This window comes from Oncorhynchus clarkii, chromosome 26 (assembly GCF_045791955.1).
Source record: "Oncorhynchus clarkii lewisi isolate Uvic-CL-2024 chromosome 26, UVic_Ocla_1.0, whole genome shotgun sequence".
Taxonomy (NCBI): Eukaryota; Metazoa; Chordata; class Actinopteri; order Salmoniformes; family Salmonidae; genus Oncorhynchus; species Oncorhynchus clarkii.
Window position 1 is genome coordinate 26,249,104 of NC_092172.1, and position 21,349 is coordinate 26,270,452.

General features: G+C 47.3%; 1 protein-coding gene across 1 annotated transcript in view; it reads left to right on the plus strand.

The window, feature by feature from the left end:
• Positions 1 to 19,353, plus strand: part of LOC139385164 (protein naked cuticle homolog 1-like) — a 35,822-nt gene extending 16,469 nt beyond the window's left edge. The window contains exons 4-10 of the mRNA XM_071130250.1: positions 6,670 to 6,727; positions 10,116 to 10,222; positions 10,386 to 10,481; positions 11,927 to 12,074; positions 14,486 to 14,567; positions 14,748 to 14,908; positions 15,360 to 19,353. Coding sequence (XP_070986351.1) covers positions 6,670 to 6,727; positions 10,116 to 10,222; positions 10,386 to 10,481; positions 11,927 to 12,074; positions 14,486 to 14,567; positions 14,748 to 14,908; positions 15,360 to 15,898 — 1,191 coding nt within the window. The 3' untranslated portion in view covers positions 15,899 to 19,353. The remainder of the gene's footprint in view (positions 1 to 6,669; positions 6,728 to 10,115; positions 10,223 to 10,385; positions 10,482 to 11,926; positions 12,075 to 14,485; positions 14,568 to 14,747; positions 14,909 to 15,359) is intronic.
• The last annotated feature ends 1,996 nt before the right edge of the window (positions 19,354 to 21,349 follow it).

Below are 21,349 nucleotides of genomic sequence, written 5' to 3' on the forward strand. Positions count from 1 at the left end.
GCCTGTGTTGGGTGGAGGTAGACAGCGTTGAGACCAGGACCTTGTAGGACTTTCCACAACCCCACACTTACACACGTAAACACACACATGGTAGTTACACACGCACTCATACACTGAATGCGCTCACAACCACACAGTCACACACATGTAATTACACACGCACTTATGCACACGTGCACGTACACACACACGGCCCAGTCTGTCTGTGAACACAGTGCCAGGGTAAGGCTTGCGGGCCCCCATTGCAACCTCATGCACTAACTTGCCAAACTTCAGTCAATCTATGATTTGCTCTTCACCCCTGCAGTCAGTGGTTCCTTGGCTCTCTTGGCTCACTTAAACTCTCAATATAACCAATGTTAGTTCTTAAAAATATTATTATTTGTAAATACGCAAATCTGATTCAAAGGTCAAATCAAACAGCCCTAGTAGACGGAGCGGGCAGCCTGTCCAGTACTGATGTAGCTTGCTGGGATGCTGTAATGCAGCATAGTCACACTGTGTTCCTGTCTTATGCTGCTCTAGGAATAAATCACTTTCTGTGAAGGGGCTTTAACAACTTTAAAACACACTGGGGCCATACAATCCTCCATCCTCCAAGCCCAGAAGAGAAAACGCTCTGAAGGGTCTGGCTCCTGTTGAAAGCAAAATGCTTTAAACTTTGGATTCCACAGAACATTAAACATCATGTCTGGAAGATAGTTTGTGGTGGTCCCAAGCGTTGGAGGAAAGAGGCTTGTTCATGTGCTTACAGCGTTTCATGAAGCTCTGGAGTAGCACCCAAATACGTCCTGCAGAGCTGGGAAAGTGACACTTCACTGTAGTCTTCGTAAAACCTTCATAAACACTCCATAACACCAGTCGTGAACACACAGAAAAAAGCCAAAAGACCTTTTACACGTACAGTATCATGCAATGTTCATCATCTGAGCAATTCATTCTCCCCGACCAGTGCTTAACTGAGCAGCTGGGCCTTCACTTTTTTGTTTTGTATAGAGTTAGACCAGGGATGCACATTTGATTAGCATATATAGTATGGAAGACGGTTACTGAAGGTATGAACGATACAGGAAGAGGCAGTGTTCATTGAGGTCTACTTGAGATGATCAAAGTGGTGCAGCTCTTGGCCTTGTCCCTGACTCTGTTTGCCTTAAGCTGCACTCCTATTGTGACCCTTGACCCCACATAGGACACCAGACAGGCCTGTGATTGGCTCATTGGCCTGACACGACAGGTCAAGATGGAGGGCTCTTTTTAAGGTCAGCTGATTACCATGCTTATAGCCAGTGGAAAACACGGTCATTGAAGATAAAGAATAAAGGTTGGCTGAACAAAAGATGCAATCACTGAAAAACATTTTAACAATAGTATAAATTATTCTTTAATATCGTCACTTGTGTATTTGATCCCACATTGACCCTGAAGCAGAGGATGAAACCACTTTGAAGTGGGAATTTAAAAAAAATCAGTAAGCATCCTGTGTGAAATCTTCAATTTATTGAGCCAGCCAAGAATCCATCAATGAACTAAAACAAGTCCTAAACTTTTTTTAGAACCCCTTAAAAGAGGACAGAGGTCACTAGTCAGTATTCACTAATCCTCAAACCTGGGAGCTGTGGGGTCCCTGTGAGCTCCCCAGGAAGAAAAGAGCAGTCAGTCCCACAGTAGAGAGGGGTGAGGGCCTGAGGGCTGAGGGCCTGAGGGGTGAGGGCCTGAGGGGTGAGGGCCTGAGGGGTGAGGCCCTGAGGGGTGAGGGCCTGAGGGGTGAGGGCCTGAGGGGTGCGGGCCTGAGGGGTGCGGGCCTGGGCCAGGTCCTCCATTGATCTAAATAGAGATGCTGAGGTGGCAGGGAGGGGCTGAAGACAATGGAGTGCTCAGTGTGTCACCACCAGAGTCAGAAGTGAGGTTCGGGGGATTAAACTTAATTCTCATAGCGCTGAATAAAGCTGGTCCAGCCCTCTGCCTGCCTGGTGAGGAGGTGAGGACCTGAGCCTCACTGAAAGTGTTATTGTAGCTCCATTAAAGCCTGCTGACTGGGCCACAACAGGCCCTGGAGCTGCTGAACAAAGAGAGAGGCCTTAGTGTTCCTTTGGGACAAGGCCCTGAAAGAAAGAACGAGAGACATTGTCACTTCACTGCTAAGACCAGAGGAATCTTAAGATGGGGAATTTTGGGCAGTTCTGGAATTTTAGGCAGTTCTGGAGTTCAAACTTTGAGTGTGTGTCGAGAGGGGGAGTGAGTGAGAGGAGAGGGGGAGTGAGTGAGAGGAGAGGGGGAGTGAGTGAGAGGAGAGGGGGAGTGAGTGAGAGGAAAGGGTGAGTGAGTGAGAGAGAGAGGAGAGGGGGAGTGAGAGAGAGAGAGGTGAGGAGGAGTGAGTGAGTGAGGAGAGGGGGAGTGATGGAGAAGCGAGGGGGTGATGGAGGAGAGAGGGAGGGAGTGAGTGAGAGAGGAGAGGGGGAGTGAGAGAGGAGAGGGGGAGTGGGAGAGGGGGAGTGAGTGAGCGAGAGAGGAGAGAGTGAGTGAGCGAGAGAGGAGAGGGGGAGCGAGTGAGTGAGAGAGGTGAGGGGGTGTGAGTGAGTGAGTGAGGGGGAGTGAGTGAGTGAGAGAGGGGGAGTGAGTGAGAGAGGGGGAGTGAGAGAGGGGGAGTGAGTGATGGAGGAGAGAGGGGGGGTGAGTGAGAGAGAGGGGGAGTGAGTGAGAGAGAGAGGAGTGAGTGAGAGAGAGAGGAGAGGGGGAGCTAGTGAGTGAGGAGAGGGTGAGTGAGTGAGTGAGGAGAGGGGGAGTGATGGAGAAGAGAGGGGGTGATGGAGGAGAGAGGGAGGGAGTGAGTGAGAGAGGAGAGGGGGAGTGAGTGAGTGAGTGAGTGAGAGAGGAGAGGAGAGGGGGAGTGATGGAGGAGAGAGGGGGGAGTGAGTGAGAGGGGGAGTGAGTGGGAGAGGAGAGGGGCAGTGAGTGAGAGAGGGGAGTGGGTGAGTGAGTGAGTGAGTGAGTGAGTGAGTGAGTGAGTGAGTGGAGAGGTGGAGTGAGTGAGTGGAGAGGGGGAGTGAGAGAGAGAGAGGGGGAGAGTGAGAGAGAGAGAAGAGGGAGTGAGAGAGGAGAGGGTGAGTGAGTGAGGAGAGGGGGAATGAGTGAGTGAAGGAGAAATGGGGGAGTGAGAGAGGAGAGGGGGAATGAGTGAGAGGGGGAATGAGTGAGAGAGGAGAGGGGGAGTGATGGAGGATAGAGGGGGGAATGAGTGAGAGGGGGAGTGAGTGGGAGAGGGGAGTGAGTGAGAGAGGGGAGTGAGTGAGTGAGTGAGTGAGAGAGAGAAGAGGGGGGGGTGAGAGAAGAGAAGGGGAGTGAGAGGAGAGTGGGAGTGAGTGAGAGAGAGAGGATAGGGGAGTGAGTGAGTGAGAGAGAGGAGAGGGGGATTGAGTGAGTGAGTGAGAGGAGAGTGGGAGTGAGTGAGGGAGAGGGGTAGTGAGTGAGAGAGGAGAGTGGGAGTGATGGAGGAGAGAGTGGGGGGAGTGAGTTAGTGATTGAGATGGAGAGAGTGAGTGAGAGAGGAGAGAGTGAGTGAGAGAGGAGAGGGGGAGTGAGTGAGTGAGTGATGGAGAGGGGGAGGGAGTGATGGGGAGGGAGTGAGGGAGAGAGAAACGAGAAGGGGTGAGAGAGGGAAACGAGAGGGGGCGAGAGAGGGGGAGGGGGAGTGAGAGAGCGAAGGAGAGGAAAGGAGTGAGAGAAAGGAGAGGGAGGGAGAGCGAAACGAGATGGGGGTGGGGGAGAGAGGGTCAGGAGAGAGGGCATAGCGAGTGATAGAGAAACGAGAAAGGAGTGAGAGAGAGAAACGAGAGGGAGTGAGAGAGGAACGAGAGGGGCAGGGGAGAGGGAGTGAGAGAGAAAGGAGAAGGGGGCGAGAAAGGGGGTGAGGTTTTTACCGAATGTATAAAAACATTTTCAACATTAAGCAGAGATGCCAAGAGCAGATCCCGGAGTAACCCCAGCATACTAATAATACTGCTGCCATCCATCATCACAGACAACAACCAATTAGCACATTCCTCTTTCCCCTGTTCTCATGTTCTTGGCTAATCCCTCCATTTTGTGTCATTCATCAAAAACAGAAAATGTTTTCGACTCAATACTGAGTGTGAGTGTGAGAGGCTGGAGGAATGTTGATTGAGGGGTGATTTTTCTGGGTGTTTATGGAAGGACTACAGTACTACTGGCCTGGGCTGGGTCCTGGGCTGGGGTTACTGTACAGGCCTGGACCTTAATTGTGAAGAGTACTGTAGACCTGGAGCTCTGTGGCTGTGGTGCCAATGCTGGCTGCAGTACTACTGACAATTAAGTTGTCAGCTGGTGCTCCAGAGCCCTCCTCCTCTGACCTGAAGAACTCTGCCTGCCTGCCTGACCTGCAGAGACAGTCCTGTCGCCACTCAGGGACAGCCATCTGACTGCAGCTCTCTCTGTCTCTGTCTCTGTCTCTCACACACACACACACACACACACACACACACACACACACACACACACACACTACAGCTTAATCTGTACTACATTCAGAGCCCCCTGCTGAGGATCTTGTAAATACGAGGCATTCAAAAATGCTTTACAGATGTGTGCTGGCAGCAGGATTTCAGCAGTGCTGAGACATTCAGGTCCTGAGTGTGTTCTTATGTTGGCCAGGGATATCTTTTAAAGCAGCGTACACATGGAGAGCCTCTCCTGTTACTTACCCTGTCTGCTGCAGACTGCTCTGCTGGCTGCCTCGCACAGGCAAAGCAGGGGCTGAGCGCCTAAGCAGCAACACAACACTACTTCATATAACTCTCTCCCCACCGCCCCACCGCCCACTCCCTCCTATCTCCATCTCTACTCTCAATTCTTCCACACAGTCAGTGTCTGATTTTTATCTCCTGGGCTGGCTTCTTTTGGGCCTGACCATATTAGTCTGGGCCTAGTTTAAATAGCAGGCTGGTAAGGTTTCGGCTCCGTGGGAGAGAGAGGAACCTGGCTACATCCTGAGGAGGTTTTAATGATTCAGACAGCCTCAGTCAAGCTGTGTCCCAAATGGCACCCTACTCCATATTTAGTGCACTATAGTTAGTCAGTCAGTCAGTCAGTGATGTGGTGTATACTCCTCCTGAGGTGCCACCCCACTGGGTACACTGCAGAGCTGCTCTACTAGGCTGACTGGGCTAGGATCACACCAGCTGAACTCTACCTCTCTACTGGATTAAACCCAAATCTCTCCTACACGTTCTCACTCTCATAAATCCACCTCTTTAACACAGAGAGGGGAGAGGGGAGAGGGGAGAGAGCTAGTAGCTCCACATAGACTAGATCAAGCAGCTCAGGTGTTGTTTTAGTGGTTTTTGATTTGATTGCTGGAGTAGATACTTCACACAAGGGATAGGGTGTACTGTGTTTATAATGTAGTTAGTATGTCTCTGGGTTTATATCTCTGTAGGTTTATGGTGTGAGAGTGTTTTCAGTATTATGTATGTCTATGCCAGAGCGAGAGAGAGAGAGAGAGCTTTTTCCGATGTGTGTGTAAAAGAGAACTCTCAAATCAGGGGTGTGTGTGTGAAAGAGAACTCTCAGATCAGGGGTGTGTGTGTGAAAGAGAACTCTCAGATCAGGGGTGTGTGTGTGAAAGAGAACTCTCAGATCAGGGGTGTGTGTGTGAAAGAGAACTCTCAGATCAGGGGTGTGTGTGTGAAAGAGAACTCTCAGATCAGGGGTGTGTGTGAAAGAGAACTCTCAGATCAGGGGTGTGTGTGTGAAAGAGAACTCTCAGATCAGGGGTGTGTGTGTGAAAGAGAACTCTCAAATCAGGGGTGTGTGTGTGAAAGAGAACTCTCAAATCAGGGGTGTGTGTGTGAAAGAGAACTCTCAGATCAGGGGTGTGTGTGTGAAAGAGAACTCTCAAATCAGGGGTGTGTGTGTGAAAGAGAACTCTCAGATCAGGGGTGTGTGTGTGAAAGAGAACTCTCAGATCAGGGGTGTGTGTGTGTAATGGTTACTGGGCCAGATGACTGTAATGCCACAGAGACACCTGAGTTGGCATTTTCCATGGTTAAGCCCTGTGCTCACATATCACGCAGTCCCATTGGTATGCACTCACAGACACGGCTGCCAGGAGAGGAGAGGGGGTCGGGTCGGGTGGACTGAAAAAACAATCCCACCAGCGTATCGCTACCCCCAATGACGATAGACCCCGTCACGGAAATAACCTCACAGACAACCCACAATTCCCCACAGGAAGAGTGTGATTGTGACCAGTGATTTGAGGCCGTTCTTTGACCAACTCCAGTACTGTGTGTCAGTGACATTCAGTCATACGCTCACTCTGTTTAGATTCTTCAATTACAGTACTGTCTTCTCTAACTTTCTGGTTCTGCTCAGCTTCAACTCACAGTTGTCAAACAAATACAGTGTATATAGAGCTGAATACTGTCATTTGGATTTAGCCATGTCAGTATGTATTGGCGGCTCTAGTGTATATCTCCAGTGTCCATCTAGAATAGTTTGTTTATATGGTGACTATACTCTTCCTCTTTACTGTATGTATGACACAAACATGGAAATAAACTCTGTAGCTAAATCTGGTGGAATATATATTTGTTGTGCTTGGTCCGTGACAAATACACTAAAATAAATGTGTTTCTGTTTCTCTTTCTCCAGGAGGTGTTGGACAAGGCGTGTGCAGAGGGGATCAGTGATGAACATTACCGTTTAGAAGGTATGATCCCCCCCCCCCCCCCCCCCAAAGCTCCTGCAATGTGCTGATGAGGTGGATGTATGGAAACCCTCCCCCAGCTCCTCTCTCCCCCCTTTACCTACCTAACTGGCAGCAGGGGAGAGTGGAATGGGACCATCCCAGAGCTCTGTTGTGCTACCTAACTGGCAGCAGGGGAGACTGGGATGGGACCAGCCCAGAGCTCTGTTGTTCTATCTAACTGGCAGCAGGGGAGACTGGGATGGGACCAGCCCAGAGCTCTGTTGTGCTACCTAACTGGCAGCAGGGGAGACTGGGATGGGACCAGCCCAGAGCTCTGTTGTGCTACCTAACTGGCAGCAGGGGAGACTGGGATGGGACCAGCCCAGAGCTCTGTTGTGCTACTTAACTGGCAGCAGGGGAGAGTGGAATGGGACCAGCCAAGAGCTCTGTTGTGCTACTTAACTGGCAGCAGGGGAGACTGGGATGGGACCAGCCCAGAGCTCTGTTGTGCTACTTAACTGGCAGCAGGGGAGACTGGGATGGGACCAGGCCAGATATGTGGGTCAGGGTGTCTCGGCTGGCTAGTTTTGTCATTGAGTTGAGCTAGTTCAGGCTGGTTTATTTTAAGGGGTGGGCCAGGTATGCTTTGGTCCTCATCACTGTCTTCTCCTCATAAAATTATTGCCTAAAGACCTGGTGAAAAGCACTATAAATACAACCTATTATGGAACATGTAGTTATGATAATGTTAGATGACCACACACCAGACCTTGTTCATGTCAAAATCCCTCCGTGTGTCCGCTTCGGAGCCATCTTGGTCCCTTTCTCTTCCCCTCATTCTCAGAAGAGTAGACACACCATGGTTCTCTTACAGACTCTGTAAAAGTACTATTTGTTGTACATTTCAGTAAGAACTTATGAGAGACATCTTATTATCAAAGTAGTTCTTGATTTCCATTTGGTACAATTCTTCTTTAGACCTGGGGGTTCATTGCTTAAATCACATTTAAACTTGAATGAAAGCCGTTATGGAGCATTCCGGCTTCTTGATTCTTTATAACCCTGGAAAGAAAGTGGTTTGTTGAAGGGGAAAGGGACAGACATAGAGAGCCAGAGAGAGGTTACGGATGATCGTTAGGCCAAAGCACATATGAAAGCTTGTCTTTCCTCAGAGCTTCAGTAAGCATTTTCAAAGAAAGTTTGTGAGGATTAAAAAATAACTTGCTGGCAAAATTGCAAAGCGGGATGAAGCAAAAGGGATCCAAGATGGTAGTGTGTTTTGACTCTTTGGATCTTGCAGTTACTTCCTCTGTGCCTTTTCAAATGTAGTTTTCACAAGGCCATTAACTGAGGCTTAGATAACTCAATCAGCTGTATAAACCTGTATCTCTGTGTCTGGTCACACTAGCGTGACTCTCAGCTTTCACTTCTGTGTGGATGGTCTGAGAGTGAGTGACAGCGGTCTTGTGTGTGTGTAATGGCAGGGCTGTTGGATCAGGCATGATGGCATTTTGAGAGTGCCAGCCCAGTCCCTCCTCCACTCCCATCAGATCACCAGCCAATCCTCTGGCAGCAGTTAGTTCCACTCATGAAGAGCAGGCCTACTGTATTTCAGTGACGTCTGAGAGGTCTGAGAGGGAGATAGCAGATTATGTCTACATAGGGAATAGGGTGCCCTCTGGGACATAGCCTATTCCTCTGGGTCTTTTCATTAGCCTGGAGATAAGCATCACCATCTCCACATTGGGCTTGTTACCCAACAGATTTGTCCCCTCGCATGGCACAATGGTACCTTCGAGCATCTGTGATGATCAAAGACAGGGTTCAATTTTCCTCCTTCAAAAAGTTTTTTCTCCCCAGGACGCTGCCTTTCATTGTGCCTGCAGCCGAGAGGACAGGAGACGGGACAGACATGTTCCTCTCTCTTTGATCTGCTTGGATACGGAGGAAAGAGAACGAGGCTGTTGTGTCTGTCTGTCTGTTCCTTTGGCGACCACAACAAACGCTGTTTCAGATTTGACTTGGCTTAATTAATTAGTGATTCTGTTTTACAGCCGTCTGGTCTGATCATTGGCCAAAAGGTTTGAGAATGGAACTTCAAAGTGCAAAAGGGGTTGGGGGGGGGCTGTGTGTGTGTGTGTGTGTGTGTGTGTGTGTGTGTGTGTGCATGCTCAGTAACCCAGCCATCTCCTGATCCTGATTGGTCGGGCAGGAGCACAAGCAAAACCAAATGGCCACCAACTGCGTCACAATGAAATCCACCCTATTCCGTAAATAGTGCACTACTTGGACCCATGGAGTGACTCTGTGTATTCATGGCCTCTGCCCTTGGCCTATCAGTCTCTTTTTCATTTGTAGTACCCAGGTCTGAAACATCTGAGGTTTTAGTTGGACTCGGATGTGATGAGAGGATATGAAAGGACTGTGACATGTTACAGTAGGAGATGTTGGTGGGCTGACATACACTATACAGGTTTGATACTGTAGTTGGGGCCTACTGTTGATGAGAATGTGCATAGCGGTGGAATAGGATGTGTGTGTGACAGACGAGGTGAGGCCTCCCTATGGACGCTGTCTGTCTGGGCTATATGTCTGGAAGCTATAATACTCAGTGAAACATCCAGCATTATGAGCTCAGCTACAGTGGGCACAGAGACCGAGGCAGGGCTCCCACAGGGTTCTTTGATGTTCAGATCAGATCATGTTCCCACTTTAGAATGTAATATCTTAAGCCACATTATACAGTAGCATCATGTCCTGTTCTTGGCATGTAGGGCATGTTATGTCTGTTCAGTTCCATGTTCTATTCCTCCACCTCCTCTCCCATTCCTGGGGCTATGCTAGCACTTTCCCATGGCAATGATGTGCATCCAAGCCCCGGAGTATTTTGTGTCTGTGCCTTATGCTTATTTATACACTGGATTCTTGATGTAGCTTACTGTAATATATTTACTGCTGTGCATATCTACTGCTGTACATGTCTACTGCTGTACATGTCTACTGCTGTACATATCTACTGCTGTACATGTCTACTGCTGTACATATCTACTGCTGTACATGTCTACTGCTGTACATGTCTACTGCTGTACATATCTACTGCTGTACATATCTACTGCTGTACATATCATTCTTAGTTGATCTTGTGTACATTCTCCCGGTGTACATACATATAGTTTGCATTTGATTACTGCTACAGTGCTATTTGGGTTGTTAATCAGATTCGTCCCACCGTTGTTGATTTCTTGTCCTTTTTTGTATTTTCTTTCCTTACACTTTATTTGACATTTTACTGCATCGTTAGGAGCTAGTAACATTAGCATTTCGCTGCACCTGCTACAACATCTGCTAAACTGTGTACGCGACCAGTAAACTTGTATTTGATCATTTGGTTGCGTGTGTGTTCTTACAGTGGCTCTGCCCCCGGAGAAGACGGTGGACAGTTGCTGTGTGGAGGAGAAGATGCAGGGGAGAGCGAGCCAGGCGCCAGCAGGCACACAGAAACAGCTCCAGTTGGAAGTGAGTGTGAAGTTGAACTGTGAACCACCAACATGGACCATTTATTAGTGCTTCTGGGAAAAACTAGAGCGACAATATAATACTCTTTCAGGGATGGAAGGAGGCACACTTGCACACAGTCGTGAATGTATTGATACTTACATTGCAATGCGATTCGTTTCAGGAGCTTGAGTGTGCCGTCTCTGTAGAGGAAGACAACAGACAGGAGTGGACATTCACGCTGTATGATTTTGACAACAATGGCAAGGTCACCAGAGAGGTAAGGGTTCAAACACATTTTATATTCAAACATACTCTAACACATAACAGGGCACTTTCCTTTTCCCCCGCCCATGATCGTTTCCTCTTTCAAACTAACACACACATACACATACATAGACTAAGGGAGACACAACCAGGTGAAGTTACATTCATCCATTTCAATAATACAGCCACTAGGAACCAAAGAGACCTTTTCCTTCCCAGCCTTAGATACCTAGTGGCTGGCTTCTGCCTTGTAAAGATCTGAGCAGTGCAGTCAGAGAGGCCTGTATTTTTGGAGAGCTGAGTTGAAACGGTGTGAAGAGACTGAAGCCGTCCTCTGTGTGGTGGGATGGTTGGATCTCCAGTTTCTTTGGCATCGCCCATGGCCCCGCGGCACATGAGACGGCAGGCGGCAGCTCACACAAAAAGAAGAAGGAAATAGCTTTCTTCTCCAGCTCCCTTTCTTTATTTCTTTAGACGTATGAAAACATGGAAAACTAAAAGTGACATAGGAAGCTTTTTTACGTCTTAGCGTTTGAAACGGTATCTGGAGCCAGTCCCCAAAGAGCTCATAATAGGCCTTTATGTTGTATTGAGAGAGAGGCAAGGCAATAGGAATGCAGGCATTTGGACGTTTTAGAGGAGCGAGAGCAGAGGCTAGGCTAACAGGCCCAAAAAGGTCCCTATTTCTGAGTGGTTTTGTAAGCCCCTTTTCTCGGCAGTGACAGTCCAGGGAACATGAGTAGAAATGCAGTAATTACCTTCAGAGGGGAAATGCTAACAAGACTTGAAATATGTATAATTAAACATACTATGCTATTGATCCATCTGTGGATGTTCATGTTGCTCTCTTCCTGAACAGGCTTTTAAAGACTTAAGCGAGTGCATATTTCAGATGTCTGCTCTATGCTCACTGACTTTGTGTGTGCCTGTTATTCAGCCTTTCTACAGGAATCCCACCCTACAGGATTTTCCCTCTTATGTTCTCTCTTTCTTATTCTGTCTATGTCTGACTCTTAGCCCTGAGGCAAAGGTCTGTGCTATGGCCCTCAGCTACTCGACTCATTCAAAGAGCGAGAAAGAGAGAGATATTGGCAGGGAGAATACTTTTAAAAGCTCTTAATTGAACCATTTCCAAAGTTAAACAGAAAGCCTACAGAGAGAAAGGGTAATGGAGGCTCTATTAAGAGCAGAGCTGCTATAGAGTGGGTTGTGCATCATTTAATATTTTAGCACTTCTCCTCCCACCTCCCAGACATATCTTGTCATGCATTTATCCTATATTTGTACTCTCTGCCTGATCACTTTATAGGGAGAACACTGAAATAAAACAACTGACAACTCAGCATGTACTTCTCTTCATCTCTCCTGTTTGCCTGTAACATGCTAGACAGCCTACAGTAACTGAGTTGTCGGCTGTGCACTAACTCAGACCATCTCGCGCTCTCCCTCCCCCCTCAGGACATCACCAGCCTGCTCCACACCATCTATGAGGTGGTGGACACATCGGTCAACCATTCCCCCAGCAGCAGCAAGACACTGCGGGTCAAGCTCTCCGTGGCCCCCGACTCCAGCCAGCGCTGGCGGAGCTGCACTCAGGGCCCCGCAGGTAACCACCAGGCTGGGGGAGGATCACAGGGCTGGGAAGGGGGAGGGAGGGAGGATGGGGAGACAGAGGGGGAAGAAGAGGTAGGGGAGGGGAGAGAGCGGTGTTCTTTGGGCTCCCCTACTTGACTGTTCTGCTGTCAGCACATCCAGAGTCTTGTTTGTTGTCATGCGGAAAGGCACCTGCTTCAGGCATGTCAGACTCCTCTCTCTCTCTCTCTCTCTCTCTCTCTCTCTCTCTCTCTCTCTGCCTGTGTCTCCATTTCATCCATTGCTCCATCTCTCTGGCACAATGGGGTTCATTTTTAATGATGGGAGTAGTGACAGAGCTGAGAACCCCCCAGTGCCTTCAAATACTCTGAAAGAAACCTTAAGAGATGCACCAACTCCTTTTGATAACCACAACCATTTTATTTTTCTCCAGTGTTTCTTCTTCTCCCTCACCCCCCACTTCTCAGAGCTGTCGGTAAAATATAGCTACATTCCATCTAACTTTTCTAACTGACGACTTGGTAAGCAAGTATTGAGATTTTCTTTTAAATTGCTACAAAATATGACGCCCTGTTTGTTTACTTCCTGTTGTTGTGTCTATTTATAACGTCAAGGGATTCAAAAGAAGCAGGCTTTGAAAACGAAACATTAGCTGTCAGTCTTCACGCTAATTTCATCTGTCTTCATGCTAATTTCAAACCACAACATATCACACTTCATTAATAAACTCTAGGTTATATATACAGTACCAGTCAAAAGTTTGGACACAACTACTCATTCCAGGGTTTTTCTTTATTTTTACTATTTAATAGTGAAGACATCAAGACTATGAAATAACACATATGGAATCATGTAGTAACCAAAAAAGTGTTAAACAAATCAAAATATATTTCATATTTTAGATTCTTCAAAGTAGCCACCCTTTGCCTTGATGACAGCTTTGCACATTCTCTCAACCAGCATCATGAGTCACCTGGAATGCTTTTCAGTTAAAAGTAGTGCCTTGTTAAAAGTTAATTTGTGGAATTTCTTTCCTTCTTAATGCGATCAGTTGTGTTGTGACAAGTTAGGTGTTGTATGCAGAAGATAGCCCTATTTGGTAAAAGAACAGCTCAAATAAGCAAAGAGAAATGACAGTCCATCATTACTTTAAGACATGAAGGTCAGACAATCCGGGAAAATTTGAAGAACTTTGAAAGTTGCTTTAAGTGCAGTCCCAAAAAACATCAAGAGCTATGATGAAACTAGCTCTCATGAGGACCGGAACGAGAAAGGAAGAGTTACCTCTGCTGCAGAGGATACGTTCATTAGAGTTACCAGCCTCAGAAATTGCTTCACAGAGTTCAAGTAACAGACACATTGAAACATCAACTGTTCAGTAGAGACTGTGTGAATCAGGCCTTCATGGTTGAATTGCTGCAAAGCAACCACTACTAAAGGACACCAATAAGAAGAAGAGACTTGCTTGGGCCAAGAAACACGAGCAATGGACATTAGACTGGTGGAAACCTATCCAAATTTGAGATTTTTGGTTCCAACCACCGTGAGACGCAGAGTAGGTAAACGGATGTTCTCTGCGTGTGTGGTTCCCACCGTGAAGCATGGAGGAGGAGGTGTGGAGGTGCTATGCTGGTGACAGTCTGTGATTTATTTTGAATTCAAGGCAGACTTAAACAGCATGGCTACCACAGCATTCTGCAGCATTACGCCAGTCCCACTAAGCGCAAACCAGATGGGATAATCATTTGTTTTTCAACAGAACAATGCCCCAGCACACTTCCAGGCTGTGTAACGGCTATTTGACCAAGGAGGAGAGTGATGGAGTGATGCATCAGATGACCTGGCCACCCCAATCACCTGACCTCAACCCAATTGAGATGGTTTGGGATGAGTTGCACTGCAGAGTGAAGGAAAAGCAGCCAACAAGTGCTCAGCATATGCGGGAACTCCTTCAAGACTGTTGGAAAAGCATTCCAGGTGAAGCTGGTTGAGAGAATGCCAGGAATGTGCAAAGCTGCCATCAAGGCAAAGGGTTGCTACTTTGAAGAATCTCAAATATATTGTGATCGTTTTAACACTTTTTTGGTTACTACATGATTTCATATGTGTTATTTCATAGTTTTAATGTCTTCACTATTATTCTGCAATGTAGAAAATAGTACAATTAAAGAAAAATCCTTGAATGAGTAGATGTTTTCAAACTTTTGATTGGTACTGTATCTATTTTTTCTTTGTCTTATATGAGGCCTGGAGTAAATAAATGAAGCATTGTTGTTTTTTCTCTTTTATAGATCTTCAAAGTAAAAGGCTGTGAACAAAGATTTCTTTCTTCTGAGAGAAATAGACATGCGTGCGTGTGTGTATGTGTGTGTATGTGTGTGTGTGTGTGGCTGCTCTTTTTGATAATGTCCTGCTCTCTCACAGACATGCCCCACCCCAGAACCAAGACTGACAAGTGCATTGAAGACCTTAAAAGTGCAGAGAAGAAGTCTCGAGCCCTCCTCAGGTAACAGATGTTTTACAGCCTGCATCAAGGTTTTACAAGACAATAATGTGTATCTGTGCATTTTTGACACCAATAACAACATTTATTTTGACACCGACAGAATGTATGTTTTGCAATGCATCTAAAAGAGCTAAAATACTGCTTCAAGCTGTTGTAAAGTCGCATCTCTCTCCCCTCCAGGCGCCATCACAGTGACCACCACACTATCCAGCACCAGGTTCTGACCCAGCAGGGTCAGAATCAGGGCTGCCAGCGCCACTGTGTGGATGAGAACCTGGAGCGCAGGAACCACTACCTCGACCTGGCTGGCATCGAGAATTACACATCCCGCTTTGGAGCAGGTGAGCTGGTCTGGGGGCGGGTGATGATGATGGAGAGATTGGAGACTAGAGGCACTGACCGATCACAGCACCCGGGTACTTTGAAGCTGTGTCCATTACCCCAGCACCTGCTTGGAGGGAGACAGGCAGGCAGGTCTGGCCAGTAAAACATCTGGACCCACCGGGGCACAATACGATATGTCTTCAGGGGCCAGGCTTCATCATGAAGTGAATTAAATTATGTTTAATATGGGGCTGCTTTTGTTTAAATGTCTGTGTTGACGGGGAGTTTTTTTTGTTGTGTGAAAATACTCTTTGTCCCGTGAAAAAAAAAAAGCAGAAAAAATGGGAAAAGGTTTTAAAATAGTATTGGAACTGGTAATATTAACGTTTATGAGTTCTCAGTCTTTCAATGAAGTTAGTGATGTATCAATGGGTTATTTATCCTGACCTGTATTTCTCCCCTCTCCAGCCCCCACCACAGAGCCTGTGAAAGCAGAGCCACAGACCCGACCATCGAACCAGACCAGGTCTCGCTCTCATGAACCAGAGAACGGCCACACCTACTCCCACCACCGTCGCTCACAGGTGGCCATGGAGAGCAGCGCCGCCCCAGGCCCTGACACCCTTTGTCCCCCACGACCGAGTAAAGACTCAGGTAAACACGCCCTGCGCTCCCCCAAGACCCACAGCCGGACACACCCCACACAGACCACCACGGGCAGGGTGATGAGGAGCAGAGGGGCCCCACCTCCCCCGGCCCTACCCAGCCAGGCCCCCCCTCACCAGTCCTCAGCCCCCTACCGCAGGCACAAGCAGAGGGCTAGGGAGGGCCAGCAGCAGTACCAGGCCCTGGGGGCTCCAGTGGGGCCTGTGGTGGAGAAGGAGCAGGTGAGGGTCCTACCCAGTGTGCTCCTCTATGAAGGAGGGCTGGCCCAGATGGTTCAAAGGCACGAGCATCATCACCACCATGAACACCACCACCACTACCACCACTTCTACCAGTCCTGAGGCAGCCAGCCAGCTCCCTGCCCTGCTGCACCAGAGCACCTTCTCACAGCCCCACCTCAACCTGGCTCCACTGCCAGGCCAGTAGACCCTACAGACAGACAGACAGGCCCCTCCCACACAGCACAGCAACAGCACAGCCAGAACTGTGTCACTGTTAGGGGGAGTTGGGTCTTGCATGGCCCTGTGGGCTAAGAGGACAGGACATCAAGAGGAGTTGGACAGACAGGGGGAGGAGAAGGGGAGGTGCAGGGTGAAGAGGGTTATTATGGGGTTGTCCAGGCATGAAGAGTCCCTGTGAGTCAGCGGGACAGTCTTGGTCTTCAGGTGTGCCAGGAACCAGGAGTAGGACACGGCAGAGGGATGTAACAGGGGAGCCTGAGAGGAATAAAAGGAGAAAAGAGACTTGGCTGTAAATCCTTCAGAGGACTCTTCTCAATCCTCTCTGTCTGTCTGGTTCTCTGAAAGCCTCTACTCTGATGGACTAGGTGACTTTACGAAGCCATACTGGCACTGCCATCCTCACATACCTCTACGTTTTGGGGAATGAGAGGTGAGGGTCTGGTTTGGAGAGCGAGAGAGATTTGTGTGTATGAATATACAGTGTGTGTGAGAGCATGTGTTACCTGTCTGCTGTGACGCCACTGAAAACCACTTGAAAAGCACTTGTGGCTGCAGTTGCATTGGAGACACTTTGGGCTGTCAGAACAGAGGGCTGACAGGCATCGGCTGGATATGATGAAGACAAGATCATCCAGCTCCTGAATCTCACATGCAATACAGGACCCTCCCTGAGAGAACGATGTCGAAATGTTCAGTGAGAATAGAAGACTGTAATCAGCTGCTACCTCTAGTGTTATTAATGGTGTTATTATTATTGTTAATAATCAGATGCTATTTTTCAGTTACATTTTGTTGTATTTTTTAAAGATGACACAATCTGCAGTAATGTAGTGTTGAAACGCTCCTACATGTTTTACCTACATATTGTATATATTATCAACATTATAATCTTTATTTATAATGTGACGTTTGTATCAACAATCTACATTTATTTCTCACTCAACCCCATTTTCCCGATGTACCCTATTGAAAGACCACTATGTATTCAATTTAGACCATCAAAGATACAACTCTGACTCCCTCTAATATCACCACCTAATATCACCACACACAGTTCTTTCACACAAATGGTCAGTGTACACCTTCTCAAGTACATCTCTGCCTTCTGAACAGTGTCTGTCTAATCGTTGTGGTTAGCAGTTCACAGTAAGGCTCTTTCTCAATAGCTGAATCGTAAGTATGTAGTGGTTGACAATCCACAGCAGTCCCATGATCCTCCAGGTCTGATCATAACACATGACCCTAACCGCTGTCCCCTCATGAGGCATCCCCCTGTCCCCAGCTGTCAGCACCTGTTTCACCGGGCCGCCATCACGCCATGTGTCCCCAACACTCAGGCAACAAGGCTCTGTTTATGACGCTGGCTGGACTGGGATGGAGGCTCTCAGCTGTCTGTCTCATTCCTCTGGTGCGAGGTGACACCAGGCCCTGCCCGCAGGCTCCACCAGGACCATAACTCACCCTGCTGAAGGCCTGCTGTCGGGTAGGCAGCTCCAACCACACAGGACCTCTCAGATCTTCTCCCACCTTAGGTGAACCATCAGAGCCCTTACACCACTGTTTAGGACAGGTCACTACGGTATGCCTGCATCTGGGTCCAGGAGCTCCTGACCGAGTATCAAGAGGAAAATACTGTAATCAGCAATGTTCCCCTCTATTTTTTTTCATCACTGAGCAAATTTCAGGCCTGCTGAGCAAACTTGAACATCTAATAGACCTCGCTACTGGCTATGCGTTGTGAGTAGGTGTGAAGAGTTCACTAATTCCCCTACACCAGGTGTGTTGAACCTCACACCAGGTGTGTAGACATCAAAGCCAACTTTCCACTCTGGGTCATGTCTAAGTTTAGAGCTTTTACTACAAGTTTCTGTTAGTGTGTGTTTTGGGTCATTTGGGGGAATCTGGTGCATTCCAGACTTGTCCTGAGCTCCAGTGCTGCACTCCCTCACACAGCTGCAGGCTGTGCATTAGCAGAGGCACCAATCAGGCTGGCCTCACCACGGGACACAGTCACCCCCAAGGGGAACGCAGCTGCACCCCATTCCATAGCCCCTCTCTCCCCTAGAATGTCGCCGCTCTGCGATCTGCTTGGCACTAGCATCTGTCTGGATTAGCATGGCAGCACCCCATCTGACAGGGCCCATCGCAATACTGTAACTCATGTTGTTGTCTTCACACCACGACAACACCACAGCTAAACAGTACAGGTGTTGATACTAGCACCTGCCCATAGGATAGACATGCTTCAGGTGGAAATGGCTTGTGGCTGCATTGGGGACTATATCACGCCAGTGAGAGGCAGAGGGCTTGCGTCTCCCTTCATGGTGGTCCTCATTAGGCGTGTGTGTGTGTGTGTGAAGGTGTCTGCAGTGATCCCCTCAGACAGACACCATGGCTAATAGGCAGGGATCTGCTTGGGTTCTCATCCTCAGTTAAACTTACAATCCCTCCGCCATCTTCCCCCAACACTACAGACACTAGATGAATGGTGCCATGTGCCTCTAGAGTACTGTGGTATTAGGGTATTGTGGGGCAGCCACAGGAACAGATATCTCTGTGGTGCTTTTGAAATGCAGCCCTATTCCCTATATGATGTACAACTTCTGAACAGGGCCCAGGGTCTGGTCAAAAGTAGTGCACTGTGCCTCTTTAAAGGGACACTCCAGCTTCACCGGCATCTAAAGTTCTGCTCCAGAATGCTCTACTGTATCTTCTCCATCTGTAAATGATTTCAATTTTGATATTTACAGACAAGACTGAATTTAATTGTCTCACTGTATTCCACCACTTCTCCATCTGTAAATGATTTCAGTTTCGGTATTTACAGACAAGACTGAATTTAATTGTCTCACTGTATTCCACCACTAAGTTATTTATTGTAAAATTAATGTATCTCCATGTTAAACTAATGTAAATAGTATATGGACTGCAGAAAGGTTATACCAGTATCGTGTAGAAGGAATAAACTTATTTATAATAATTGAATGACTGAGCAAATATACAGTATTTCTGCCAAGCTATCACACTTGCCTGCTATTTTGTCACTTCTCTACAGTATCCGCTGTGCCAATCAGTGCTATCAGGGAAGGGTAGTTGTCTCTCTCTCTCACTTCCTTCACTTCTTCTTGGTGATTGTTGTAAATGAAACATGTCTAACACTTGCTGTTCAGTTCCTCAATAGCAGACCAGACCCTTTCTCTCTTTTCCCTAATGGCTTTTTCATGACTTTGTTTAGTTTATATAGACGGTTTTTGATTAATTGCTTTATTTATTTGATAGCAGAACTGTGCCAAGGGTGATACCCTTTCAATAAAGTATGAACCTGTTCCCTAGAATACGTCTGCTGACTCCTTTATGTGGCTTTGTGCTGTGCGTATTTGTGTTGGATGAATATGGATGAGGGAGGGAGTGTGTGTGATCTAAACCACCGCAGGTCGCCTATCTGTCTTGGAATCTGTTTCTGCTGGACCTCTGTGCCCGTGGTGTTTTTTCTGCATACATTTCCTCATTGGGGTGTTTGTGCGTTTGGGTTTATTTCGGGCTGTTTTATCCGCTTGTGTGTGCGTTAGTCTGTGTGTGTGTGTTTTGATGTGCCGTGTATGTGTTTGTTTGATGTGGCTGAATGTGGGAACATGTGGGGATGAGGGAGTCGGAGGACAGGGGATTGGGGAAGGAGGGGGGAGGATCCTTTCCATCCCACCCCATGGAGCCTCGGTGGGCTCCCAGATCTGGCTGCCAACAGCTGTCCTCCGTGCCACGCTCTCTACATGCACACCCTTTGATATGCAGCTTAAGCTCTTATCTCTCATTGGGACGAGCACAGAGTGTCCACGGCAACGTGTCTCTCGGCAACGTGACCTGCCATTCTCTCCCAAATACAGCCCATTTAAATCAACCACGTTTATGTGTCTGGAGAAGTCGGCATCATGATAAACAGTATCTATCCCTCCGACACTGACACATCAAACCATTTCAAAGCTCCCTTTCTTCATTTCATCTTTTAGTACATCAATCGTATCCCCAGCCCACTGCAGGGTCTACATGGAGATGTGTTAGCCAGGAGTGGGTATAGAAAACACAGCAATATCTAAGATCAGTCTTTCCAAGTCATTCTTTGGATTCTTGGACTCGTTTGACTTTGACATGTCTTTTTGAACTCTGGTATTATGTTTATTAACTAACGCACAAATTGGAAATTGCACTGCTATAATTTCTAAGGTGTTTGATTTGCCCTGTACTGTAAGTATCTGCTCTGCTGAATTTCTGTTCTCCTTTTTGCCGTCTAATGTATGTGTCATCTCCTGTTAATCCTCTCCGAGCAAAGCAGAGTGGAGCAGGCTGGTAGGTTTAGCATGATGAGCACAAGAGAGATATCACCACAGGAATAATTAGACTGACCTCAGATCAATATCTGGCTCAGTTGCTTGCTTTGGCTCTTTCTCTGCCTCTGTCTGTCTCTCTCTCTCTGTCTCTCTCTCTATGTGTGTGTGTGTGTGTTTGGTGCTCTGTGTGTGAGCATTCAGATGAACCCAGGTCAGAGGGTTATTATAGAGCCCTGATAATTTACAGACCACTGTAATACAGCCATTACTCTGTGATGGCCCCTGAGAGACATGGGGAGAACAAGTTGGAAAGAAGGCAGTTAGGATGGTGCTCTGTTCACTCAGCTGAGGAAGAGCTCCATTCCCATCACACAGTGGATATTTAAAGCTACAATATCAAATCATTACTCATTCATACAGTTGAAGTCAGAAGTTTACATACACTTTAGCCAAATACATTTAAACTCAGTTTTTCACAATTCCTGACATTTAATCCTAGTAAAAATTCCCTGTCTTAGGGGAATTAAAAATTCCCTGTCAGTTAAGATCATTACTTTATTTTAAGAATGTGAATTGGCAGAATAATAGAGAGAATTATTGCTTTATTTCATCTTTTATTTCTTTCATCACATTCCCAGTGGGTCTGAAGTTTACATACACTCGATTAGTATTTGATAGCATTGCCTTTAAATTGTTTAACTTGGGTCAAACATCTTGGGTAGCCTTCCACAAGCTTCCCACAATCATTTGGGTAGATTTTGGCCCATTCCTCCTGACAGTCAGGTTTGTAGGCCTCCTTGCTCGCACACGTTTGTTCAGTTCTGCCCTCAAATGTTCTATAGGATTGAGGTTAGGGCTTTGTGAGGGCCACTACAATACTTTGACTTTGCTGTCCTTAAGCCATTTTGCCACAACTTTGGAAGTATGCTTGGGGTCATTGTCCATTTCAAAGACCCATTTGCGACCAAGCTTGAACTTCCTGAATTATGTCTTGTGACGTTGCTTCAAT